Below are 27693 nucleotides of genomic sequence, written 5' to 3'. Positions count from 1 at the left end.
ATTGTGTCCTGTTTAGGTGTCCACCAACCCAAAATATTCCTTAGCCTGCTAAATGCTCCTCTCGCATTTTAGCAACCAGCTGGCAGCAAACCTATTCTCTCTCTGCTGACCAGGCAAAGTAGAGCAGCTTTTTTGCTAAAAAAAAAAAAAAAAAAGCCTACCAGCTGACTGGACTCAAGGCTGAGAGTGACCCAGAACAGTAAAGGCACAGGCCATAAACTGTAAGTTGAAGGATGCTAAAACACTGAAGGGACAGAGCCTAAGTGAACTAGACTTAGGAGTCTTGTGATTTTAACCTTTAAATGCCTGTAATACAACTATATTCCTTGGACACTTTTCAAGATGTACTGTTAACAATACAAAAAATGTCAACAAATATTTTTGCTGTTTATAAATCTTACTTTCCAAACTGAAAATTTGGCCAGGAATACACTTTGCATGTCTCTATTAGTATAGTGGTGTGGCAATTAAATAACTAAGTACTGGGACCACTACTTAGATCTTGACTGTTATCACATTCAGAGTTCACATCGTAGCTTCTTTCATTCTCAGGTTCCAGCTCTTCTTTTGAATTATCAGATTCATAAATGTCACAAAAGCCAGCTTCTCATCATTATTAGCCTCAGCTCCTCTCTTCAACTGAGTGTGCTGAACACACGGTCACAGATACTGCAGATATTACAAAGTTGATCATCGACCTGCGACCTAGGGTGTCCTAGTGCCAGGTGCACTTGTGGAATGCAATTGAATGGCAGGCCATTCCACCCCAGGACACACACGGTCTCAGGGACTACAAAAAGGGTGGGTACCCTGAACTGTCATTTGGTGCTTAAGCACAAACAACAGTCATAACCCATTCCTCAACCCGAAGGCACAGCGAAGCAACTCTTTCGTTCATGGATAAGCAGAGGGAGGCAAGACGAGACAAGACACCAGAACATTATGAAATATGAATAGTTCACGGAAAAATATTGATTAGGGCGGTCTTGAGGCATGTTAATAAAGAAAATAATTTCTCAAATTGAATACAAAGTGGAAACCGGTTTTGTTGAAGCATTCATATAAAACACAAATGTAAGCAACTGAATGTAAATAACCCTTCATATTTATCTAAAGTTAAAGTATGTATGCATTGAATGAAAGAATGGAAACAGTATGCCAAGAAAGGCATAGTGGATTTATTTATTGCATGATCAACTAGTTAAGATCAGGAGGATTTCCATCAGTTGCTTGATGTAGTGGGTTATTTTATTTCTATATTATAGTACTATAATCTTACCATTATATGATTACTGATTTGTTTGGGCTGAACATGTACCTGTAGTTGCAGTGGGTTCTGGTCATCCATGGCTGCTGGTTTGTCTGACCATCTCCACAGACAATTGGCTCTGAAGTGGGAGTACTGGAATCATGTTGACAGCGTTTCAGATTGAACTGTTCTTTCGCTCTCTGCTTTTTCTATTTTTGTCAGAGCCAGAGTTTAGACCCAGGCTTTTATCATCCATTCTAGAGTGGGAGAGAGATGGGAGAATTGGGAAATAGAGGGAGAGAATATTTTGCTCTGTTAAAGCTATTTTCGAGGGCTTAGTATGGTAGATCAACAATGTTGATCAAAGAGTCGCAATACATTTTATTACATAAATGTAATAAAAAAAAATACAGTTACATTCAGACTATAAACTGATAAGTAAGGAAATAAACTTGCACCACATTTTGTAGTGTATGTCCATGTAACTGAGAGAGGACAAGGGAGCTCCTTATGTGGTCTGTCATGAGTATACTCATGCATTCACCCCATCACCATTTGACATATCTACACAGCGACTGGAGCAGATCCCACCTGGAGTTGTGTGTCCTGCTGAGGGCTGATGTGCATCCAGCAGCACTGATGTGCATGATTGGCCTGATGAATGGTCATGAGTGCTTTGACTGGCAGAAGCAGATGGCATGTTGGCAGGGCTTCATGGTTGTGCCCTCTGTGGACACGCCACATGCAGAGAGCAACTAATCACCAGCACCCCCACCACCCACATACCCACCCGAATCAGTGTACAGACCAATTATAGCAGCACAATGTTACATGCAAGAAGGCAGACAGGAGGCAGAAATATTTTGATCCAAAATGCTTGACCTACCAAATTCATAATGATATACTGTATATCCTGAGGCTTGTTGTTCCAGATAGTCAGTGTTTGTTAGAAAGACTGTCTTCATTTCAACACCAGAAAAGATAACCTTATGGCAGTGACTCCACTCTGAGAGTTACAGGCACAGAGACCATAGCCTTGGTAACAGAGTGTTAGGAAGCTTTGTGTTACAGGAAAGGCAAGTGGGCTGGTACGTTCATACCTGTTGGTGTTATATAATGTGCTACCTTCTATGCAATATTCTAACCTGAGCAGCTGGATCCATTTGGGCACAAGGACTCTTGAAGATTGAACTGCCAATCCTTGCAAAAATTCAATTTAATCCACAGTAATCTCCATGTCTTTTTTATAGATGCTTTTAAGATGAATGATCGTATTTAGTGCGAACCACATTTGGATGCTAAGTAATTAAGGCTTCCCCTTGTTTTGCCTGTTGAACACTTGGAACATGAAGCAGTGGCAGGGGAAAATGTTCAGTTTGCATTAACAGCAACTTAAAACAGCTCTCACATGGTGTGACGAGACATGCACGCATCATTTCCTATGAATCTTTCCCACATAGGCAGACTAAATCCAGTTCAAGAATGGCACACTACATCACTGCCAGCAAAAAATCATCTTCTTCTTTCCCACTATTTTCCTACTACTACAGCTTTAGATGCTTTTAATTTTTAAGTGCATGGAATTGGATTTTATGCCACGCCAGCCATAGATTGAAAACTAAAGATGTTTGATGTTGTTTGTTGTCTGTAGGTGAGTGCCCTTGGAAGGGAAGTGGCTGACCTGGGACAAGTCATGAAGAGAATGGTGCAACTCATGGAGACCTTAATGCCACCAGTGCCACAACCTACAGTAGTTTGCCCAACACATTACTCCCCAGGACACCACACATACCTGTCACATTCAAACCCTCCTCAGTCTTACCCTTCACCATCCTCTTCTCAGACTGCCTCCCTCTGGACAAACACACCCATGTCATTGCCCTCTTCTCCCGTCATTATATCCCAGCAATGTGGCGTGATATGCCACAAGGATTCCCTCGCACACAGACCCCAGGACCTCCAGCTGGGGGACTCTGCTATACCCAGCTCAGCATTATCTCCCACAGCATCTGCCTCTCAATTACAACCCATCATTCACCCGACTTCCTCACCCCTCAGCTCACCAGAGATATCCCAATACAAAGACGGGGTTTCTGGCTCCATCAGGTCAAGGGTACACAGTCCACCCCTGCAAGACGGGGGAGATGAGGACCCTCATCAGAGCTCTGGGTGTTCTCCACAAACTGGACTTGGGAGGGGCTGTCACAACCAGACCAAGGGTTTGTAGCAGCCCTCTATCTGAACTTTTCTAGACTTTATCCAGGATTTTTTGGGGGATATGTTCCTGAACTAAAGATCAAACTGACCACCTGGGGTCCCTATACCATTGGATGATGTTTGCAGGGATGCAATTCAGATTTTTTTTGTTTTAAAGGCACGAATTTAAAAAAAAAATGTTGCATGAAAACAAGTACAGAGGGTTTAGGTGTGTTAGCTTTACCTTATAGAAATGTAGTGTTAGACAGGATATAAAGGTTTGGGTCAGTCATGGAGCTGTATGGTCTCTCTGGGGAACAGCTCACACCCCAACCCACTACCCTCCCCACCTTGAGGCTGGATTGTGCCATAATGGAGGACAAGGGGGATATGTAGGAGGAGGGAGGACTTTCAATCCTCTCTTTTTTTTTTCTTTATTTATTTTTCTTTTTTTTTGCTCATGGCTAGTTTCAGGCCAGCTGGGCTGGTTAGAGGAAAAAAAAGGCTCATGAGTGGTGGAGGTGGGCTTTGGAGATGAGGAGGGGAGGTTTGGAGGCCATTAATGTCCTTCCCCCAACCTCCTATATATCTCAACCATTTCCTCCTTCCTTTTAACCCTTCTTTCGTTGCTCACTCAACCCATGCATGATGCCCTGGATTGCATGAACCAGTGTGTGGCTGGTTGGGGTTGGTTAGACTGGGAGCACAGAATGGTGTGAGGAGAGAGATGGGATGTATTGTGCTCTTTACCGCTAGCCCTCAGGGAAGGGGAGGTGGAGGGTGGAGGAAGTTCTTTATGGAGGTGGGGTTGGGGTATGTTGTGCCTCAGGCAGCACAGCCCCTGCTGTCGTCTGTCACAGTGAGCACAGGGACTCTTTCTCCCTCGCCGTTTCTTGTTTCCAGTGTTACTCTCCACACACCTACCACTGTCTCTCTCCCTCCTTCTTTCTCTTTCTCTTGCTCTCTGCATGCCTTTCCGAGCCTTTTGAGTAGTGCCTGTAGACACACATTAACATGCTGCATGTCACCCTGTGGAAATCCAGCTTGCCATTTATCTATCTATTTAAAGAAAAAATGGTTCAGTCTTTTAATAGCTTAACCTGGCATTTACTGATGCATATTTAGTGGACGTTGGCTCAGTTTAAACAACTGGGTAGGGACAAGGTATTTGCCCCTGTTGTGAAGTGGCCCGGAGCAAAGCGCCAATACTAAATTGGTCCACAATCCACGATGTGGGCCATTTTCCTGATCGTTACCCTGGGTTAACAGCTCTGAGATCCATTTTCTCAGCTGTTCAGAGGGAAGGCAATATCCCTGCATAAAAGCACAATAAGGAAATAAAGACGCTTTTATATTTCTATGAATGTATCATTACTAAAGATGTATTTTTTTACCTCAAAGAATGCAAGAGTGTGGGATAGCACTAAATGATACTGCTGTATATGAGGTCATGGTAGTGCTGTTTGCTGGTACCAGCCAATGCAATCTTTAAACAGAAAAAAGGTCCTAGCGCTTGTCCCAACAAATCTACGATTCTCTTTGAATTTATGTAGGTTTGACTCTGCTTCTCTGCAAATGGAATGTACTGTAATTAAACGTCTTTTTTCCCATAACATTTTGATATTTATTAGATACAATAAAAACAACTGTTATGCTAATAAACGACAAATATGACTGTTATCTCCTGGCTTGTTGTTTTTAATGGTGGCAAAAAGTATTAGAGGTTATCTTGCACAGGAAATCCACCTTTTCTCTTTCCCAAAATAAGTATTCTTTACAACACATATGTATAATACATTGGTAAATGGCTATTAAAAGCTTTAATTTTGGTCACTTTACCTCTTGATGAGTATGGTTAGAACAAAAAGGAATGACAAGTTGGTTCAAAGTCCATTTTTCCAGTAGACAATGAATTTTAAAGTTTTTGTTGTTTTGCTGATATTCAAATAATTTATGTATGTAATTAATAATGTCCTTGGATTATGGTTAAACCAGTTAGAAATTATGGTTAATGTGCAAAATATAGTTTGTCATGTGGTTCATGCGAGCTGTGAAGATCTATCTTATCAGCTTGTTCCACACCTTATTGGTTAACACTGTACACAAATATTTATTCATGCTATGTATTTGCAGTTTTTCTCATTTCTTTTCTCATTGCAAAACTGTTGCTTGTCTACACTCTGTTTATAAGAGTAGTGTGTATTTGTTTTGGGCATGCATGTGTGTGTGTGTGTGTCATAAGCTGCTGTCACGGTTCATCTGAGGTGAAAGCATAGCAATCGTCATGTCCCACTGGTGACGTAGGCGGGGGGTGAAAACTGAGTAAGTATGCGTGCTGTGGATCACATTGACACATCTGTCATAGGTCCAGCTGCTCTAACCTGGTGAGGTGCACTCCACTGTGTGTGTGTGTGTGTGTGTGTGTGTGTGTGTGTGTGTGTGTGTGTGTGTGTGTGTGTGTGTGTGTGTGTGCACTCGCGTGCGTGCATGTGTTTGTCTGTGTTAGGAAGCGAACACGTGTTCAGCAGGGATGCAGGTGAGATATGCTTTATGGGTGTGTGTGTGTTTATGAATGTATGCATAACACATTTCAGACAGGGCAACAGAGTGAGTGAAAATAAAGATACATGTGGTCAAAATATTGCCTGCTTTGATCGTTTCTTGTGTATTTTACAGAGAGGGAATTTGCAGGTGGGTGGGTGGGGGTGTTTGCGCTATGGATGTTTATTTGTGTATTTAGCAGCACCTCCAGCACATCTGTGGGAATGCTGTTATTTAGCCTGGGGTCTTGAGATCCATCCATATTTAATGGCGTACAGACAATCCCATCCTGGCTGTTTATGCATCGTTTTATCCACCTGCTAGCGAACTCATCTTTTATTCACTGCTTCCCACAATCTGTCATTAGCAAACTGAGGCCCATCTGCTTTCCTCCTTTGCACCCATACTTTCCTCTTTCCCAGCATTTATGATTTTTGATTAAATAAGGGACTGACTCTGAAAGATGGTGAGAATGATAGAGTAGAGATAGAAGTAGGGGAAAGTGCAACACAAATGCCAAAAGGAGAAAGGGATTGTTCACAGAGGTGGGACAAGGACTAATGATGTATGAGCATTCATCTTTACACTTAACACACACTTAGCTCTGCATGTCACATCTCATCTGTTGTTGTATGTCTGTTACATTTACTCTTTTCACATTGTTTAATGATGGCCCTGACCCAAATACACCAACTATTCATCCCTGTCCACTCTTTTCATCTGAACATTCAGTGAAATGCTGTGTGAGCATGAACACACACACGCACAAACGTACGCGCACGTGCACAAGCGCACACACATATACACACACACATACTCTTCCATTCAAATGAGCACTTTATTCCAGTGAAAAGAGCCTCCTCACTTGTCCCTCGCCCCAGATTTGAGTACTGAAAAACACCATCACAGGAGGTAAGAAATTATCTCTCAGGTAACAAAAATCTGTCCATTCCTGTTCTTTTATATCCACAGACAGAATGGAGATATGTTGAAATCTGCCAGCTGTGGTGTGATGCTTTCATTCAGCCCTTACCAAGATCTGATAGGCTGCCTGCTAAAGAAAAGAGGCTGAGCTTTGGGCTGAACCAAGGACACGTTATGTTTGTGTTTGAATATGTGCGGTCTGACTTGAATGTGTGTGGTTCTTATGCGTATTTCAAAATATACCAAGTGTCTGTGCCTGCACATACATATACATGTGCAATATGGAGGATGCTCTCCACACAAGAGCTTAACATTTATCTGTTCCACTCTGAGGGAGACAGCAGCCACTGTTGCACATCCAAACATATTTGCATTGGTGTAAAGCAGTGAGGGAGGGGGCGCTGACGCTTGCAGGACATCTTGTATGTTTGATAAATGAGTCTGAGCTGCTCCCCTGGGTGCTATTGTACAAGTGTTGGTGGTGCTGGGAGGAGGAGTGGTAAAACAATGCGCATGTCAGAACTGGAGATTAATGGCGGTTTCTTCTCTTAGCAGTGTAGGTCTGGCTATGCCCATCAAACGAGGATACTGAAATGGCTGCTAAATCACCTCTTTTGTTGCTCACCTGCCAGAGAGTAGTCTGGCATTTTAAAGCAGCAGATAGGAGGATCATCACCATGTAGAGCTCTTGCTAAATAGTTGTCCTCCATTGTGTTGATGTAAGAGTGATGTAAGGGTGCCTGTCGAGAGGTCTGGACTAAAATGCTCACATTTTAATAGAAGAAGACAGAAGGCATTTGTCTAAAAAGCAGACGCTGAATGCTGTTAGACAGCCGTGCACGATGTACCTTTCCATTCTAATGTGTGGTGGTGTGTTTTTTATTTGAATTTAATAATTTTGTATATATAAATGTTTGTCCAGGAGGGTGTTCAGTTTCTGTGGCTGATGCACATTGGACAACAAACAAAGAACCAAGTGAAATGAGAGAGACGAGGATTGGGAGGGGCAGGAGGAGAGGGTTTATACCTCTTTGAACTTGGGTAAAAAATAGTTACTTGAAGCAATGATAATAAATATTTTTACAATAATGCATCAAATGACATTGCGAAAGGTGCTGCTCATCATCATGAACCTAAAGAGAACTGTCACCTGAATCTGCAACTCTGGCTTTATGGAGCTTTTTTAGCAGGTTTTGATTATTTTATTTTTTTCATTTTTGTTTGATTGAGCTCATTGTTTAGCTGTCTGGCCCCAACGTTTCCTGTTTTTACTCCCTTCTAAAGCTCTCTAAGCCATAAATACCTGCTGTACATAACCTGCTCAGCACCAAATAGCAGACACATAGGTGATGACTAATGGGTAAACAGAGTGGAGCATTTAGCAACTAAAGAGCCAGAGATTTCCCCCCAGGAGTTAAGCGGTGGAGAACAAAAACAGAGCTGCAAGAGACTGTATTTTGGACTTTGACAGTTGGTCAGCAACATGACTCCAAATGAATAAGAACTCGATCCACTTATTAATGTGATGTGTGCAAAAAAGCAAGCTAAAGTTGTGATTTTTATTTATTTTTTTTTTATTCTGCGTTAATTTTTTTTAAACATGTTCCTTGACTTAAAAGACTTGTTTTCAAGTATCTGGCGTGTTACACAAATAAGGTATCATTAAAACACTAATCCAGAATTTAAAGGTTGCCCTTGTCACCAGGAACCTTCCAAATGAGACGGAAGCCATTTTTTGTCTCTGATCTTAATTGCTGCTGCAAGGCAAGTTTTTGTCACATTTTAGTGAACTAAATCTGTGCTCAGTGTCAACCCTCACACCCATCCACACAGACCTAATTGCACAACAAGCACATTAGGAATCACTGCAAACGCCAGGGTCTGTGTACAAAAGTCCTGAGGCTCTTTAAGGCACGCACAGTAAGTACAGACACCTCCTTCCTTGGTGAGATAGCCCCATGGATCTTCATAAAGAGGCCATTGCTTCCTGCACCACAGCCACCGACATCCATCTGAGATGTGCGTGTATGTGAATGTGTGTGAGTGTATGTGTGTTTTGGGAGGAAGCAGAAAAGTAGAGGGAACAAAGAAACAAAGAGGCTGGTGAGAATGCAACATGTCCAGTGGCCATCAGCTGTTCGACGTGGGTGTTCAGTGTATTTATCACACTCACCTCATGGAGATGAGACAGAGATGCTAGTGATGGGAGGAGAGGACAGGCAAAAGGTCACATGCAGCTACAGAGACAGAGGACAGTTTAAGAACAGCACAGCAGAACAACACTCAGGAGATTGCAGAGTCACAGATATTAGCCAAAAAAAAGCAAAACAATGGAGTCAATGGATTTTGATTTCTTGAAATTAGTACAAATTAATTAATAAATGAAATAAAATAACTCTGACAAGTGTTTAAGTTTGGACTTCAGGTTTCCTGTCTTTTTCCAGCTTCTCTCCATATGTTCCATATGTCCTACATTTCTTCCATTTTAGAAGAAATGAACATATTCGTAAAGTCGTAACATCCTGCCAGTTCTCGATGTAATTTAATGACTGACACTAAGTAACAGCTCCCTCAGTCTCAATGTGTTTTAACTATCAGACATGCTGTATTCTCTTTAACACGTCATCCTGCTCATTCATAAGCTTGTCTGGAATACAGGAATTTTGAACCCTTTTAATGTTTTTTTTTTTTGTTTGTTTTATTCTGATTTTATTAAACCTCAATGCACAAGTGTTGAGATAATGATAATGAGTTTTTCACATCTAAAATCACCATTTCTAGAAATGATTAAAAAGTATTACTATAACAATGGATGAGAAATTCTTTGTGCCAAAGATATTAATGTGGGCTAGAACAAAAATGAACTTAATCCTCAATCACAGATGTGAGTTTTAAGAAATTTAGATTCATTACTGACTTTGTCCCTTTAGTATGCGTTATATAGTATGCCCTGCAATCTTCTGGGCAAACGTGGTGGCTTTTCACAGTGACAACAGCCATAAAAATGAGTCTGTGACCTCTCCCTGTCCTCTGAACAAAGCAGAGCCATGTTGTCCTTCTTTTACGACATCTCAGAGACTTAAAGTTATGTAACTGCGAGAAGACATACTAACTAACACGTTGTTTGTCCCATCTTTGACCTATGCCTCGAAGCTGCAGACATGCATATCATATGACTGGTTTTTATTGAAAAGGTGCTGTGTACTTGACTGGGTTAAGTGCACCATGGGAGAAGAAGAGCATTGCTGTGAGAGAGTATAGATGCTTGTTAGCACTCGATGCCTGGGGCCAAGAGAGGTACTGAGGAGTTAACCTTGAGCTCTGTGGCTTAAATGACTCCTTCACTTGTGTTTAGCCTGTGAGTTACAGTACATACTTGGACAGAAAAACACATGACACAGTGGTCTGCATGTTAAGCAAATGTTTGCCCCTTTCAGACATTATCCCCTGCCCTCAGTCACATGCACATCAGGATGTTACTGTCGCACGGTAGGCTTTCGGTGCAGCACAAATTAGAAAGTTTAGATGAAAGCATCATTATGAAAAGTCTCATAAGTAAATCACATGAGGAGGTTATTCATGTGTAACAACAACAAAGCTGATCAGTCTGGGCTGTAGAAAAGACTATACGGGCAGATGGCTCCCTCTGCTGGTGACAGTTGAGAAGGAACGAACAAAAAAAAAAACAAGAGTGCGAGTTTCCATTAAGCACACTTTAAGGAAGAATAAAACATTTTAGAATATAACATTTTTGGGATGATTAATGATAATACACAATGATGGTTCACTGACTTGTGTGTGTGCGTGTGTGTTTGTGTGTGACAGTCACTCGCCTTCTGTGAGTTTTCTTGCACCTTTGACAGGGACACAGTGAAAACAAAAGCACAGGTGTAGTAGTAGACATAAGCAGCAAAACTTTTTTTCCATTTAGCTGCTTCAGTTTCAGTGTTCTCACACTGTCCATGCTGGCACACCAACACACTGTCAAGGCACTTGAACAGAACAGAGCCACTGTTACTAGTTATTATGTTATTAGTGACACCTATATTTTACTCCAGCAAGACGAAATGTGAATAAGTAGCAGACATCTAATCAACAGAATATTTAAAAACACCCAAATTTACTGTGCTTTTAATACAGCTCGTGCTGGAAATTCATTCATTTTTAACTGGATTCAGTCTGCTGATTTCTTCAGAATTGTCCACAAAAAAGAATCATACAGTACATTGATTAATCACAGCTTTCACTGAAGTAAAAATCACTGAAGATCATTTTCTTGACACATTTTTCACACTCTATATGATTAAATGTACATAAATACAATAATAGATATTCCTAAAGTGACAGTTTTAAATCAAAACTTTGTTCCAACATAATCGTATACTTTAATATTTTAGAAAATCTGTCATTTATCATTTAATACAGTAAACTGTATTTGCAATCCTTAAAACAGGAACAAAGAGCTGAGTGGCAACATGGAGCAAAAACAGATATTTTTTGTGTCTTTCTCTACTGTATGCTACTATGCATAGTATCTAGGATTTACATTTTGCAAATCAAATTTACCTGTCTGTGCAAGTATCAGTATGTGTATCAGGCACCTTTAGGAGCCACTAGTTGCTCAAAATGCCACTGTTGTTTGGGGTGATGGGTGCAGGGGCGCAGAAAGAGACCTCCTGTGTGTGTGTTGTCTTCTCTTGTACTGCTCTGTGGGAGCCCTCCATCTTTTACAGCCTCCAGACACAACTGTGACTGCTGGTGAACAAGTTGACCGCTCAGCTGAAGAGGAAAACAGACACACTGAGTTAGCCAAATGCCCACCATGACCATATACACCTTCAAACATGTAATATAAAGGTTTAACTCCCTGCCTTGCCTTTATGAACTTCCACCGAAATCTGCTGGTGCTTGGTCGGTGTGTGGGGCATGGAGATAAGACCACCCTGTCCCCCCTGGCGTCAAAACACAAAGCCCCCATGGGACCCCACCGCACTTCAAACTCAGAGTTTAGGTCGCAGTGCTGCGATGACAAGAGAGATTATCTTTGCCACTGTGTCTTACCAGTCTTAGTTTGACTTTCACAACTGCTGTCATGGTTACCTGGCTGCCCGTCCCACTGCACGGTGCTATGTTCATGGCCCCTCCCTGCAGTCCATGGCCCCCAGGGTAGTCGGCACAGCTGCCAGTGCCCACATTGTACAGCTTTAAACAGGCACAAATTGGAGAGCTCAGTTTGTCATGTCCGTCAGTGTGCAGTAGACACACTGTGTGTGTGAGTGTGGATGTGTGTGTGTGCTACCTCGCCTGACAGTGCAGGTCTGTCTTGTGGGATGTAAAGTTGTGGATAAACTGTCGTCAGGTACCAGTGGAAGTTCCTACATCCCAGACTCTTCTTTAGCCGCAGACGCTCTGTGATGTTCGGGCTCTCAGACTGCTCAAAAGGAAGAACAATCAAGTCCTTGAGTATTTTTTTGCATTTGGTACAATCACCAACAAATCTCAGGGTCAAATCCCCAAATCAAACATACACACCTGCCTGATGAAATGAGCAAGTGTGTCTCTCCGATAGAAGATCTTCCTGTATGCTTCCATCCAGGTGTCCGCAATCCGAATCTTGTTCCTCTGAAGCAGCTCCTGGTCTGGGAAGCGGTAAGGCAGGTGGTGGTGCTCTAAGTGAGCCACACGCGAGCAGGGCACCACCTCCATGGAGCCCCCACATGACCACACCTTGAATAACAGGACAGCTTTGTCAAGGGTTTTGATTATCTTTACAAAAATATCATAAGAGTATATGACAAGTATTATTATACTTGTATACTTTCATATTTACATTTATTCCACAAACTGTGCCATTTTACATTTTGATCTTTCACAGAACATGCCACAGTTCAACAATAAGCATTTTGATGGTCAAGTAACATTTTCCTCTCCTGCTTGCACATCTGTCAACTGGCCCAGCCATTCCCAGACCTCTGTTCAACCTGCGATTTCCATTTGCAAAAGGTATCATGTCCCAGCGCAGCATTCCTGAGGCCCTGACAGAAGGCAACTGAATCAGCCTCAGCAAGAGCTTACGTGACTTCAGATGAAAAGTGAAAGCAATCTATCATCCCTCTGTCCTGTGTGAGCAAGTGAAGGAAAGGGGGGATTAGGATGGAAAATTGATAATTAAAAAAATGTTTGCTTTACCCTGATTGACAGCTCAATTTGTTCCTCCCCCCACAGCAACATCCCCAGGTCGTAGGCTCCCACACTCTGGAAGAAGTGTCTGTCGATGGCCACAACTTCACCTCCTAACGCTGGGCTCCTGTCATGGGATACACACAGGAATTTGTCTTTGTGCCACTGGAAAAAAGAGACATTACAAACTGAGTATAGCTAGGAAGGATCACTACACATAAGCAGGAAAAGCAATGGTTGTTTTCATTTACTTTATGTTATGTTTTGCCTTGTGACACTGTAAAACAAATCAAAGTTAACTTGCAATGCCTTAACAAAGGTTATATATTTTCTTGAGCTACGAGCACTTAAAATAAAGAGTGATTTTTTTTTTAACCTCCTTTGGTTTGTTTTTTACTATAATATGTTTCATAGGACCAAAGAAGTTGAATTACACACGTAAAACTGAAAAGATATGTCTAAATATACAGTATGTTTGTGTGTTTTTATCTTTTATAACTTGATCTAGGTGTGAACTCATGCAATGAAAGTCCACCTAACAGCCGTAAACTCACCGCACAGCTTGGACAGCCGAGTTTGTCTCCTTGTCTTGCAGCTGAGGGTTTGATTCCCAGTAGAAGTCAAGTCTCCAATCAAACACTCCCCTAACTGGCCACTGGGTGGCATTGTACTGAAAGGTCTGCCAATCGATCACATCCATAATGGGGGAAACCACTTTGGTCCTGTATAGGGACACCACATTCATCTGAACAGTCATTTTCATATTCACATTTGTCTTTTTTCATCACTTTTCACTTATTATTCAAAGACTATGTGCAGTGTCTGTGTGTGTGTGTATGTGTTTGTGCAAATGTTTATATCTGAGTGTGTTTTAGGCTCATGTCACAGAGACAAACTGTCCATTGTTGGGGTCTATTCTGGTTCATATGTTTTTTGAAATATTTCTACCAAGAGGCCAAGTGTGATGTGGTGCTCAGAGGAAAAGGAATGAAGAGATTAAATGGGGGAAGAAGGGTCAAACATGCGGCCTAGAGAGTTGTGCGGTTTCTGATCCCAGGACTGAGAGTTCAGTCTAATTACCTGGTCTAATTAGAGCCACACCACAGGTAGCCTGAGACACAAGACTAGAGCCAAATCATGAGAGCTGAGGTTTGGATACACACACACACACACAAACACACACACACACACACACCACATGTCTGACCCTGCCTGACTAATGATGAAGGACAAGTGATAATTCTGAACCTTCCATCTTCGCACTTCTCTCAAGTGGTTCTGTCAAACAGCCGAACAAAACAGAGAAACATGCAGTTTGGGTTTTTCCAAATCAAATGTTTATCTAGATCTGAAATGTTCTGCATGACAGAACTCTGGCCACCTTAGCAGTTACATTTTTTTGTGATTATGGAGAAATCATCCAATAGCACAACAAGAAGTTGGAGAGCTGTTCATCCTTCTTGTGGAGAATTAGAGTGAATAGTACCTGTCCTGGGCCAGTCTCTCCAGCAGTGGTTCAAGCCAACCCTTCTGGCATTCACAGTGGGAGTCCATGAACACCAGCACCTCCCCTGCAGCTCTGGCAGCGCCCAGGGCACGACACCCTCCAACGCCCAGGCGCCTGTTGCTGCGAATCAAACTCACCCCTTCCAGATGAGACACATACTCACTCAGCACACTCTTCAGGTGCCCTGTGAAGTAAACAGATACAGAGACACTGTGGTCATGCATGGATCGAGTGGATGGATGGATGGATGGATGGACGTGGACAGAGGGACTCACCATGTTGGCTCAGGTCGTCCACCAGCAGAACCCCCTGCAGATGCTGTTTGGGTGCAGTATCCAGCACGCTGTGCACAGTGCGCAGGAGCGTGGACCAAGCCTCGTTATGGAAACAGATAACAACAGTGGCGGACGGCAGCGACTCGCTGTACTGCTGCCCCAAACACCTGTAAGCAGGGAAACAAATTCACACTGTCAAAGCGACAACTTGATTAACTTTAAACCTGATTTACTACCAAAGTGGGGTCATCCCAGTGCAAACGTTTTGGTTCATCCTCTTAGTCGTGCGCTTTGGCCACAGGGAACTCACGCAGGATGGCGCGCCTCAGGCAGCCTGCGATGCAGTGATATCTTCTCGCTGACCACCTCGTTGAAGCCGTACTTCTGCACCGAAGAAAGCTCCGTATCTTTCTCCATGCCCTCCAGGTGTAGCCGCACTGCTCTCCCCATTTCACCGTGCGTCGGAGGCGCAGTGGCGCGGGCGTCCTTATTTGCTGGCAGAAGCACTTTGTAACTCCCCTTCTTCTGCTGCGGGTTTTTAGTGCTCAACGTCGATGGCACAAATAAAAGCTGGTCTTCTCGCAGGGATTTTAGCGGGGCGAGATCGAGTTCTAATGCGGGGTCCCGGGAGTCCACGATGACTTCCAGATCCGGTGCACTGGGAATCCGCTGGAGGGGGCGGCGGGGAGGGCCAGGTTTTTGATGACCTTGATCCCGGTTAAAGAGGTCCAAGAGCGCCAGAGTAACCAGAGCGAACCCGAGGAGGAGCAGCCAGAGACAAAGCATCCTCCTGCGGACAGCTGTAGCTCTGCCCCAGAGTCTCATGATGAAGAATGGTTGGGCGCTCAGAAGTTAGCCCAGCGCTGTCTCGAATTCCCCATTTTGAGCTTTCACTCAACTTTTACATCGTTTACATTTTACCAAAGTGATGTGATTCAACGGGGATCACCAAGAAAGCAGAAAAAGAAATAAATGGCCAATCATTCGTATGAAGTGTAGCGTTGCATCCATTAGGCATCAGTGCTGGGAAACGAGTGACAGACAAAGCAGGTTGAAGATAATCCCTCAACTTCTACATGCTGGAGGTGCGCAGACTTTGCCTCTCGTCCAGCTCATCCCGTGGTCCTAAAGCCCGAGTAATCTGAGCTCACACACGCATGCTTTAAGGTGCAACTACATCCGATACATCCACCTGCTCCTTCACCTGCAGTGGGTAGATTTTCAAAGTGACTTCAATAGCTCGGATACTAACAGGGAATCAATCATCTTTTTAGACAGACCTTAATGGGGAAAAGCAAAAACTGTCAGACCTTCCAGTTTAAAGGTGTATTTTTTTAAGTTACATCACCACAACACGTCTATTTAAAGATCTGGATGCATGGGACTCAGTAACATCATATGGAGCCAATATTCCTGTCACGACTGTGAAAAGTTATTGCAGGCGTTTTCAATGGAGATGGCAAGACGTCTGTTTCCAGCACAAACAGCTGTAAGTTATAATAAGCTCACATTGCAGTGGGATGAGACAGTGTTTTTATATTTCCTCCAGTTTGTGTGTGAGAGTCGGCTCGGTGCAGGCGTCTCCCCGGTGCGTCACACATCAAAGATGCTCTTTCCGGCCAGCTGGCGGCGGGCCCCGCAGTCCCATGACCGTCTGTCGGTGGTGGGAAGCGGGGCGGTCGCAGCTTCGATCTCCTCGCTTCTCCGAGGAGATCTTGGCAGCCCGGGCAGATGTTTTCAACTGAATGGAGACAAAGACTTCGGTCAGGCCCAGTTTGAGATTGTTATTGAAAAATTGCATAGTTTCGTTTTGTCATGAACTTGTTTTGGTTTAGTTTTTGTTTTGTTTTTAGCACACACTGCATAGCAAATGGCTCCAAAATTAAATCATGAAAAAGAAGTTTGAGAGGAAAATGCCCAAATGTCATGTAAGCATTTCGATGGGAAATGCCTCAAAGTTTCCTAAGATATTTTCCAAGCGATCTCAGGTTTCTTTCATGGTGATGGCCAACACGAGGTCAGACTGTGTCCAGTTTTTTCTCACCATTTCACTAGAAATGAAGACCTGCCTGCTTCACAAGTTCTGTTCTGTATTGTGGCTGACTGGAGCTGTGAAAGGCCACAGTATTCAACTTGGCAGTGCAGCCAGTGGAGCTTTGAAGCCAATCTGGCTGCAGTCAGAAACCAGTTCCCCCTGTCCTGGTGGTGACAGTCTGGCGGCCCTCGCGTTTGAGTGACTTGGTTGGATTAGCAGCCCCAATTGCCTTCCTTCCATTCTACACAGAGACACTCCCCTCCCCTCTCAGGATGACAGGGCAGAATGGCTTCTGATGCTTATGATTACAGTATACAGAGGAGGGAGGGGACACCTGGAGACAGATTGTGAAGTTGAAAGCACAAAGGAGCACTTCAGAAGACAAAAAGAGCAGCAAGATGAGGGTGTTGCAAAAAGGGTGGAAATAAGAAAGAAGGCGGGGGTCTGAAGTGACCAACTCCTGACTGCGGTGTTTTTGTGGGAATATGTTTTGAAGATTGAAAAGGAAAGATGGCCCTCATGTATTTCCAGTTCACACTCCCATATGTGTCCACCCTGCAGCCAAAACACACACTCAGTTGAAGTTTCCACTGCCAGCACATTTGCAGACACATGCATAAACACCAAAAGAACATGGACACACGCACGCACGCACACACACACACACACACACTAATGGTCCAGAGTCCAGTCTTCAGTTTTGGGAATGCAGAAACATTCCCGAGAACTGGACTGGACTGGAAGCCAGAGTCTTAAATGAGAAGGCACGACAAGTACTCACATGCATCCTCCTCTCTCCCCCCTCTCACCCTCTCTTTCTCTCTCTCTCTCTCTTTCTCCCTCTTTCACACACACACACGTGTTCACACTGAAAGACAGAGGAGAAGAAGAAGAGAGAGAGAAAAGAGAATGTTGGCTTGTTGTTCATTCATTTTTCTGTTTTGCAGCCTGGAGTCTTCTGTCTGGGATGGAAGAGAAGAGAGAAGATACTATAAACTGATGAATCTGGAGGTTTTCCACAATAGTTCTGCCAATCGTTTCATTGTTTTGAGCCTTTAGTAAAAATGCCAATAATTAATTGGTTGCTCCTTGTCAGCTGTGAATATTTACTGCTATGTGTGTTCTTCTATGGTCTTCTGGTTTCGTCACGTTGGACTCTGGGAAGCTGTGATGAACAGTCTGCTCTGTATGTAACACGTTGTAGATTTGATCTGTCGGATCAATCGAGGTCATAATCAGCAGGTAATCGTTAATTAAAATGATATCTGATCCAAGCCATGCTTTAAAGGATTGTATACAAATTGAAGCATTTATTGTTTTGCATTGGCTTGTCGTCTTTGTTATCCTGTAGGAGCAACAGTCAATAATATGTCATTAGGCAATAATGTCCCAATAAAACTCCAAGAAGCTGCGGAGTGGTGCTGCCCTCTACTGGAGGCCGAGCAGTATTGACGTTCACTGACGGTCTTTCTACACCTTCTTGACAAAAGAACGGCTTTTGTTCACCATCCTCCATCAGCGGATGGAGTTTGTTGTGCGGTTGTCATGGAGCCCGAATAAGTGAGTGAATAAACTAGAAGACGAAAGCTCAGCGTTTCATGTTTTGTTTCATGCATCCATTCATGTTTCTCAGTTATTATCATTACACTAGTAACGACGTGCAAACAGTCACGGCTGGTGGACCTTAAGGTCGCTATTTGATTTTAGGGTTTTACAGCTCTTTTACGTCTGTTCATCAAGCCCGACACAAAAGTCATTATGAGCTGAATTATTCTGAATAATTAAAAAATAAAGGTTGCTATCTGCTGTTTGAAAGTTAAAAAATCAAGGTCACTCTTTTGTTTCTCTTTGGATTTAATGCTGTAAATCAGAAAGTGCTTTCGGTTGCATTCTGTGCAGTTTCCCCAGTACATTTAAAGAGTTACCTGTAAATCATGGTGAGGTATTTCAGAAATTTCCCACAAATTATGATCTATAGATTTTGGTGTTTTTTCACCTCCTACATTGCCGCATTGATGTTAACAAATTTTTATTGACTTTTGAACAGAAATGTAAAAAAAAACTGAGTGAGATGTCAGTTTGGGAGCCCTTTTGCTGCAGTTTCCAAACTCTTTCTTGTGACATCCTGAAAGAGCCGCTAAAACAATGACGTCTATCACATGTTGGATTGCGCTGAACACGAACACGACTGCGCTGCGCATCACACGCTTTTCCTTCTGCTTTTGCGGGTGCAGCTGTGGCGCAACCTGCTCGGACCTCCTAAGTCACCATGACACAGACGGATGGGACAGATGTAGGCTATCAAAGTCATGTGCTCAGCTGTCACACGTGGGTTACTGGGCATTGAACGAAAACACTAACTCACAATCAAAATCTATCTATAATGCAGTTCTGTAATTACGTTATATTTAATGCGATTTGACTAATTAGAAGGCATTCTCTGCATTGGTGATGTTTGTTCCTTTTAATTAATATCTCCCTATATTCAAGCGTGGATTTTTTTTGTTTTTATCACAAAAATGTCGTTAATATCCCAAATGATGACAAGGCATATATTGTATAAAACAGATTTTTATTCGGAGATAAAATTAAACAATATTTATTTTTATGCCAGCAATTTCGAAACCCTAAGCAGAGACGAGGGCCTCGGTTCTCAGAAACAAAAGTTTGGAGGAAACATTTGTTGTCGACATCACCAAGTAGCTGTTAAAGACGTGGTTATCACATTATCAAAACAGGCAAACAATTAATCAGGAGAAGGGATCATTTAGTCCATGCGGGGCAGAGAGCAAAGGTGGGTGTGCGCATGTCCGCGCATCTCATGAGTTTCCTGCTGCCCGGAGACTAATGAGGGATGAGATGCGTCTTGTTAAGAAACATCACATGTTTGTGCGCTCAGATTAATTTACTGAACATCAGGACAGACGCACCGGGAGAGCTGGACGAGCAGAGAGGGGACAAGCTCTATCGGTGAACAGACAAACTATTTCGGGTGGCTTTTATTATTATCATTATTATTTTTCAGAAAACATATGCATACATTTTTACCCTTATTTTTTACTTCTGAATAGTGGAAATGGAAGCCTCGCGATACGTTTTTCTCCTGGTTTGCGCCTGCTTTGTTTATCAAGCTCAAGGACGTAAAAGTAAGTGCTGCTTTAAAGTTGGAAAGTCAGCTGATCTGATTCAATTCACGATATGTAAACAGTCCGACGAGATGTGGCAGAAATATTAATAGACTCATCAAATATTTGTTAAATTTGCCACTCAACTGAAATCACTGACACGATTTAGTCTTATTGGTGATGACTTGAAAACACCAATTAGGTGTCTCTTTTACACCAGTTATTAGGTGTAAAAGAGACTTTTGTTTTTCGATATTTGTCTCACAGTTTCTGTAATATCTGTCCTGTCAAGTCTGCACTCAGAGTCCCATGAGATTAATTAAGGCTGGTCAAACTGCTGCTCACGCCAACGTATCCACGCAAAGGAAACTGTTTTACATCCATAAAAATAGAATAAAATCCCCACGGACGACAAAAACTCTTTAATTTACAATAATATCCAGCTGGGGTCACAAGCCTCAAACAATTTAGCAACATATCTTGTTGACACGTTATTAATATGAAACCAACAAAAGTGATTTTCGTTTTTATTACAACTACATGTTTAGTTTGAAAAGTCGATAGTTTTCACGACATGAGCTGAATATCGGCGCAGATGTTCGCTTACACGGAGACAGACAACTGAATTCTTTTTTCCTTTAATCAAATCACATAGATGGAATTTGTTGTTTTCGTCTGCCAGCCATTTTTGACCGTTAAAATATGTCAGTCACGCCGAAGACTAAATTCAAACAGAGGTCAGAAACAAACGATGAGTTATGGAGAAATAAATAAAATGATTGGAAAGGATAAATTCTGTCAAAATAATAGTAAGTTTTAAAATGATCATTTGTTTCCACACTTTTTTTCTGTTCAGTGTATTTCAGTTAGATGGAGCTTTACAATGTTTGATTAAAAACTACCATCTAGAGAAAACCTGTCAGATGATTTCTTTCCAGATGCCTCTCATAGATTCATAGGTTTTCATTATGTTCCACAGTGGATGACTGGGGACACTACAGACTTTTGTGTGTGTGTCAGGATGAACAAAAAGAGAAATCCATTATTCAAGGCCAACACTTATACCATACCAAGCATCTCATGCATGCAGACATGGAATAGTCTTGGGATCAATGAAGATGTTTGCAAAGCAAACTTCAGCTAAACAGAAAATTAACTTGAATTCTGACAATGAAGAAATGAAGACATTTTGAGTGGCTTTTATCAAAACTAAAGGAAGGACACATTCCTCTAGTGGTGCATGATTAACTAATAAAACTAAAAAGTTTCAAATGGAACAACTTTCCCTCAGTGATCCTCTCAGAGTCTGCATGTGCTTTGTTCTCTCCAGCATTCAGTGACATGTTCCCCCACAAGCATGCAGTAGCAGGAAAGTTGCCATTTCCAATTCCACCAATACCTGGCTGGGATCCTGACACCAATCCATGGGATGATTACCTCTATCCTCCACTAAACCCAAAGCCAAAAGAGCTCATGCACCACAGAGGTGAGTAAATGCATCTCTTTTATTAACCTGTGAATTGTGAATATCATGTTTTGAGGTTATCATCTGGAACATCCACATTTGTGCAGGTAAACCAAAGGTTCGCCTGACCAGCGACAGTCCAGCTCTCAATGGCTCTTGCATCTCTTTCACTGCAAAGCTGGAGTACCCTCCATGCCAGAAGGAGGATGCCAGCGGGGACCTTGTATGGGATGAGCACTGCGAGGACGGTACGGAGCTGGAGGCCTCAGGTGCTGCCAAAAAGCCCGGCCAGGCCACGCCCAAAACATATTACGTCATGGTGCACCCTAAGATATGACTGCATTAGAGAGCCATAATACATAAAACTATAATGTGAAGGAAGTAATAATAAGTGGCTACACAAGCACATTTAGAGCAGTAGTAATTCTGCTTTTGTCCCCTTGGGGGCAGCAAAACAAATTTTAAAGACAACACTGACATCCTTTTGCTTTAGCCTCCACCAACTTTAGAGGGAAACATCTGGCTCTTTGGTTGCTAAATGGTCCATCTGCTAGTTTTTAACTTTGTCTGTGGTTTGGTGCTGAGCAGGAGGAACAAAGAGTTTATCAAAGATATTTTGCTGGAAACAACTGCCTGCCGCTGCTAAAAACAAGGGTGGTTAGCTTGGATGGCCACTATAAGCGACGCCTTTCACATTACAAGTAGTTATTTAACCTACTGCTGATATAAATATATTCATTAGTGTAGCTTTCAGTTTTGTAGTTGTTAAATAACATAATGTTTTTCCTCACTCTTCTCCTGTGAGCAGCCAATGGACAGGTGCATTCTGGCTATGTGTATAACTGGACTTCCTGGTTGGATGACTACGGCTTTGGAAAGTGTATAGACATAAAGAAATGCAATGTGTTCCCTGACGGGAAGCCCTTCCCTCAGAGAAATGACTGGAGACGCAAGAGCTATGTCTATGTGTGGCACACAATGGGTGAGAACATACAGGTGTACAGATTCCCACACATACACATGTAAGAACAAAATGGAGTAACAGTTTTTCCTCTCTATTCATCTTCTTTGTTTGTCCCAGGCCAGTACTACGAGACATGCGATGGCTCGTCCTCCAGTGTGACCATCAACACCACCAACATCCCTCTGGGGGCAGAGATCATGGAGGTCATGGTCTACAGGAAACGTGAGCGCAGGAAGTACAGCCCCCTCACCATTGACAACACAGTCTTCTATGTCACAGGTGGATAAAAAAATCAGCTTATACAATTTTATCTGTCGGCATGTTTCAGCCAAACAAGCAGACGACAAAAAGAGAAATTAATTATTCATGTCCGCCCTACACACTCTCTTAGATGAGATACCGGTGGCAGTCAGCATCTCCCAGAAGGCTGCGGCCAACCAATCTGAGAATGTTTTCTTTCGCGGTGAGGATGTGGTCTTCAAAGTCCAGCTCCATGACCCCAGCGGCTACCTCAAAACCGCAGCTGCCATTGACTACATCTGGGACTTCAGAGATGGCAACCAGCTGGTAACACACCGCAATGTGACCACACACACTTATAGCAGGCTTGGAAACATGAGTGTGAAGTTGGTGGTGGAGGCAGCCTTTCCTATAGAGTGTCCACCCACAGCTGCCACCCCGACTCAGAGGAGCTCCACGCCACCACCCCCCACAGGTACCAGACAGAGACAAAGTTGAAAACATACTGTGAGATTTACTGTGCTTCTTAAAGGGTAATTCCAATATTTTTAAAGCTGGGCCTCATTTTTAATACTTCCAGTCTGGAGGACTACTAGGCATAAAAGTTTTGCATTTAGTTCAGCAGATTGTCTCACTCATTGGCCACAGTATGGGCTGCAATGCCTGCAACATATCGCGGACAGAGAATCAGCTCTACAGTTTTGTTGCATGTGGGATAATAAATTTAACTTAATAGTAATTGTTTTACCTTGCAGAACACAAGAGTAGCTGGTCTATCGCTCAGTTAGCTTGTTATGGTGTGTCAGTTTTAAAGGATTCTGGATCCATCCAAACAAATGATGGCAAAGAAAGACACAACTGTCCCGGTGCAGATCATTTTTGCGTTTTATCAGAAAATGTGTTAAGACTGTATTCCTGTATCTCGCCCTACAGAGGTTCCCACTCACGCTGTTACCGTCATGAGTGAGACCACACAGGGTGAGCTCCACAAATAACAATGTGTCTGTTTGTGTTGTGTATGAGAGATAAAGAGAGCAGACAGAGGGAGTGCATGTACCTGAGTGGGAGCTCATTAAATATTAATTCAAGCTTGAATGTAAAATAGTTGCATCACATGCACGCAATCTTGTTCATGCCACTTGTGTTCCGTTTCAGCACCATTCAGCACCAGCCAACCCGCCCCTTCTTCCTCTTCCATTGATTGGACTTCAGACATGCCCACCACGGAGCCTGTCCCCCCTACTGTAGTCAGTGTGACCCCCTGGCTCCGAACCAGGCGCCTCAACAGCAGAGAGTGCTTCCGTTACGCTTATGGCACCTTCACGGGCAACATCACCATTATTGGTAGGTGGGAGGCTGCAGTTTCCTTTGAAGTGTTTCAGTGTATTTTATATACAGTACTAACACAGGACGGCGCCAAAGTCCGAAATTTTTAAATTGTACACATCGTTAATAGTTTGGGATTTTTATGATTATTTGAAAAAAGGAATTAATAGGGAATAATAAATTAAACTTTAATTTTGTTATTTATTTATTTTTAGTCATTTAGTCACTTACTTGTACTACTTTGGTCCTGTGTCTCGACAGCTATCAAATGGCTTGCCATGAATGTTTGTACAGACGTTTATGATGCCTGAACGATTAATCCTAATGACTTTAGTGAGCCCTGAGTTTTCCTCTCGTGCTATCATGAGGTCGAAATGTGTAGGTTTGATGAACTGTTGAAATTGTACTTGAATTTATCCACCTTGGGATGATGACTTTTAACCATTTTGGTGGCCCACTGACTTTTCATTTCATGACATCATCAGGTCAAAATAATCATTTGTCCAAATTTGTCCACTTGTCCATCATCCTCAGGTGTAGCTGTACTTTGTACTTTGTCCAGTCAGTGGCTGCCATATGAAAGTGACCCTTAGTGTCTTAAATTCAGTTCTATACGGGGGAAAAAAATCTAGTTTCACATTTTAATGTGATGGAAGGATTAAAATTTTATATCAACATTCCTAATCCTTATTGAAATGGTTCCATTTTTACCCTAAAACCTTTTGAGTCAAACACACACATGCACACAACACCCTCCACTACAAATGTTTCAGCTTCATCAGTTTAATGTAATGAGAAGATGACACACAAAAAACCACTTCCATTAATCTGTCCTCTGCAGAGCCCAAGTACGCACTGAAGAGCCAGCCGAACAGCCGCATTGTGGACGTATCGGCTTCCCGAGTGACCAACACTGACATCAGCTTCCTGGTGAAATGTCTGGGCAAGTGAGTATATCATTATTTTGTAATTTTTTAAAATATGTATATATACATATTTAAAAAGTTTATACTGGTGTTTTTTTCTTGAATGCTGTTTGGTGAAATCCCAAATTTTCTCTCCAGAAGAACCTCTCAGTAATAGCATGTAGAATATGTTTTAACACTTCCATTTACAGTTGGAGCTTGTACAAATAAATCAATACAACATGCATGCCTTCAGTTTAATTGAAATTATGTAGGTGTAAGTTTATAAATTTTTAAATCATCTGAATTACGGTGATACAAAGATCACAGTTTAAGTTTCACGATTATCATGAATAAAGTAGGAAATTAGAGATTCGTTAGGCAATCTGGTCAAGCCATGACATAATCAGAGAACCTCTACACAAATGGACCACAGTCCCTTCACCTGAATATCGTCATATAGCACTATGGCATGTTAAACATTCTTATTTAACTCTTCATCTTTACACCCCTCATCCTCAGCATCCCCACTTCGGCCTGCACCATTGTGTCAGACCCCAGCTGTACTCAGGTGCGAACCATTATGTGCGATGACGTGCCACCGTCGTCGGAGTGTGAAGTGCGTCTCAGGCGAACATTTCGGGAGCCTGGCACCTACTGTGTCAACATAACTCTGGAGGACTCCAGCAGCCTGGCCCTGACCAGCACCACCATCACCATCAACAAGTCCCAGTATTCACCTGGTCAGTTACTCGGAGACGTGTATTTTCATCTGCTATATTCACAAATCAATTATTTAACCGTTTTGAAATATGGTCACATTTTATTTTCTATTCTGTTTAATGAACAGCTTTGTAGTAAGCGGACAGATTGATGTTGCCCGTCTCACTGCTTCTGTCCTCTCTGTTACCGTAGTGTCAAAGACTTCTCATGCTACAGAGGTGGTGCTCTCCTCCACTGCTGTGCTGATGGCTGTCTTTGCATTCATTGCCTATCTATTCTGCAAGTGAGTAGTCATAACAAGCAAAGGTATATACTACATATTCCGCTCAGTGAGCCACTGACTGGTCTTTAACAAACATCCAAGTGTCATTTCTTCCTGCTCTGTCCCTAGATATGGTGCTATTTTGACCAACCCCTATCAGGTATTCCCCTCTTCCAACCTCCTACTCCTTTTCTCACTTTTTCCTCTCTCCCAGGCGTTACAAGGTGTACCGTCCCATTCGTAGGCCACTGGTAGAGGACGCATGCGGCCATGCTGGGGTCGGCGGTCACATGGTCCGTCTGAGGGAGGCGCTCTTCCCCTCCAGTGAGGAGAGCCACCACCTGCTTACTGAGAGAGACCGCCTGTAGGCTTTATTGCGCTACACCAAAGCATTGTTGACCTTAAAGGCACAAATACACATCTAAGCATGTAATTAAAAAAATCAAGATAGCAGGAATACATTGATGTCTGTAGAGAAATAGTAAATAATACTAATAATAATCTGTCTTGTCTGCATCTTAATTTAGTTTTTCAGAGTGTTGCCAGCAGCAAATGGCTAATACAGCAGTATATGACGGGTAGGATTTATACTAAAGAGGCTGTTAAATGTCCGACTGTGTGCTGCTTCTTTTGATCTCCTTGTGCTGGCTCGTCATTGGATAAAGTGTTGCCAGGAGATGAATTGGGTTCAAGTCATGGCTGTTTTCTGTTCCAAAGAAATCCTTTTGTGCACATTTTTGTCAAGCAGTGCTTTTTAACACTGTGCTTTATATACTGTAATCACAGTTCAGTATGAAATCCTTGAGATGGTTATGCGATATGGAATTTACATTGACGCGTGCATGCTTGTCCTCAGTTGAGTGAATTAAAAGTACTATCAAAATCTGCAAGACTGAAAAACTAATTCAAGGTATTCAATGGGAACTTGACAAGGTCTCTAATAAAAGCAGTCAACTAACCACTCATCTTTTGAAGATATTCTCACACTCGTCTCTTCAGGACAAGTGACACAGAAATACTGACTTCAACTTTTAACTCCCCTCAATAATTTTAAGCAAGGTTGAATCTATTAAAAGCCTATATGGCAGCGACATATCCACTGCGGCAAAATAGCTATCCTATAGCGTATCTGTGCCACTATATTTTTACACCCAAATTCTGACCAGGTGACACTGACAAAATGAGAAGCACGTGGAAAATACCTGATTTTTGAGTGTGCAGATGATCTGAACTGTTTCCCCACAATACACAATGGAACTGGCAGAGCTTCTTAAAGCTGAGGGGGAAAAAAAGTACTTATTCTGGGTATTTTCAAACAAATCCAAGAACAGCTCAGAAAATGAAAAAAAAAATTCTCTCTCCCTTTGTCAAGTTTAATTGCTGCTGCCTTTTTAAAGTCTGTTTGATTCGTTTGCGTGGCACATTGCATCATTTCCTGTTTGTACTAAACAAATATTTGTAAGGTAAAAATGTTTATTTCCTACATACCAACCTTAAGAAATGTATACGAAAGAGTAGTATGGATTTTTAGACATAGATGTTGATTGTACAACATAATTCCAGTCCATAGTATAATTCTCAACTGACTTTCAGCAAGTTCTAACAAGAATAAAAACCCTTGCAGTGTTTCTCAGAATCAGCAACTTTCCATCCCAGTCAGAGAGATGTTGCTACTTGTCTTTCCTTGTGGTGTAACTACTATAAATAAATATGGTACAAGAGATTTTCCATTTCCCCCCTTACTCAAAACTACATACCAGAACTTCTTAACTGTGA

General features: G+C 42.4%; 3 protein-coding genes across 4 annotated transcripts in view; 2 read left to right on the top strand and 1 right to left on the bottom strand.

Moving 5' to 3' along the window:
• kcnh8 (potassium voltage-gated channel, subfamily H (eag-related), member 8) overlaps positions 1-5096 on the top strand; it is a 46674-nt gene extending 41578 nt beyond the window's left edge. Inside the window, exon 16 of the mRNA XM_046416869.1 lies at positions 2901-5096. Coding sequence (XP_046272825.1) covers positions 2901-3476 — 576 coding nt within the window. The 3' untranslated portion in view covers positions 3477-5096. The remainder of the gene's footprint in view (positions 1-2900) is intronic.
• Positions 5097-10709: 5613 nt separating this feature from the next.
• LOC124074154 (polypeptide N-acetylgalactosaminyltransferase 15-like) lies at positions 10710-16072 on the bottom strand. The gene is made up of 10 exons (XM_046416793.1): positions 15183-16072; positions 14873-15039; positions 14577-14781; positions 13645-13812; positions 13100-13217; positions 12443-12637; positions 12210-12341; positions 12011-12112; positions 11787-11930; positions 10710-11689 (listed from the first exon to the last, which is right to left on the bottom strand). The coding sequence occupies exons 1-10, from the start codon at positions 15695-15697 to the stop codon at positions 11504-11506; spliced, it is 1932 nt and encodes a 643-aa protein (XP_046272749.1). The 5' UTR covers positions 15698-16072; the 3' UTR covers positions 10710-11503.
• A 3755-nt stretch (positions 16073-19827) lies between these two features.
• gpnmb (glycoprotein (transmembrane) nmb) lies at positions 19828-27608 on the top strand. Of its 2 annotated transcripts, none has more exons than XM_046416795.1 (13): positions 19828-19877; positions 19979-20053; positions 21363-21518; positions 21605-21745; positions 22306-22479; positions 22579-22740; positions 22853-23176; positions 23635-23679; positions 23857-24045; positions 24869-24974; positions 25455-25675; positions 25848-25938; positions 26132-27608. In XM_046416795.1, the coding sequence occupies exons 2-13, from the start codon at positions 19984-19986 to the stop codon at positions 26283-26285; spliced, it is 1833 nt and encodes a 610-aa protein (XP_046272751.1). In that variant the 5' UTR covers positions 19828-19877; positions 19979-19983; the 3' UTR covers positions 26286-27608. The 2 variants fall into 2 exon arrangements, with proteins under 2 accessions (XP_046272751.1, XP_046272750.1); XM_046416794.1 differs by having other exon boundaries at positions 21605-21766.
• Positions 27609-27693: the final 85 nt, after the last annotated feature.

This window comes from Scatophagus argus, chromosome 17 (assembly GCF_020382885.2).
Source record: "Scatophagus argus isolate fScaArg1 chromosome 17, fScaArg1.pri, whole genome shotgun sequence".
NCBI classification, from domain to species: domain Eukaryota; kingdom Metazoa; phylum Chordata; class Actinopteri; family Scatophagidae; genus Scatophagus; species Scatophagus argus.
This window is presented reverse-complemented; position numbering and strand designations above follow the sequence as displayed.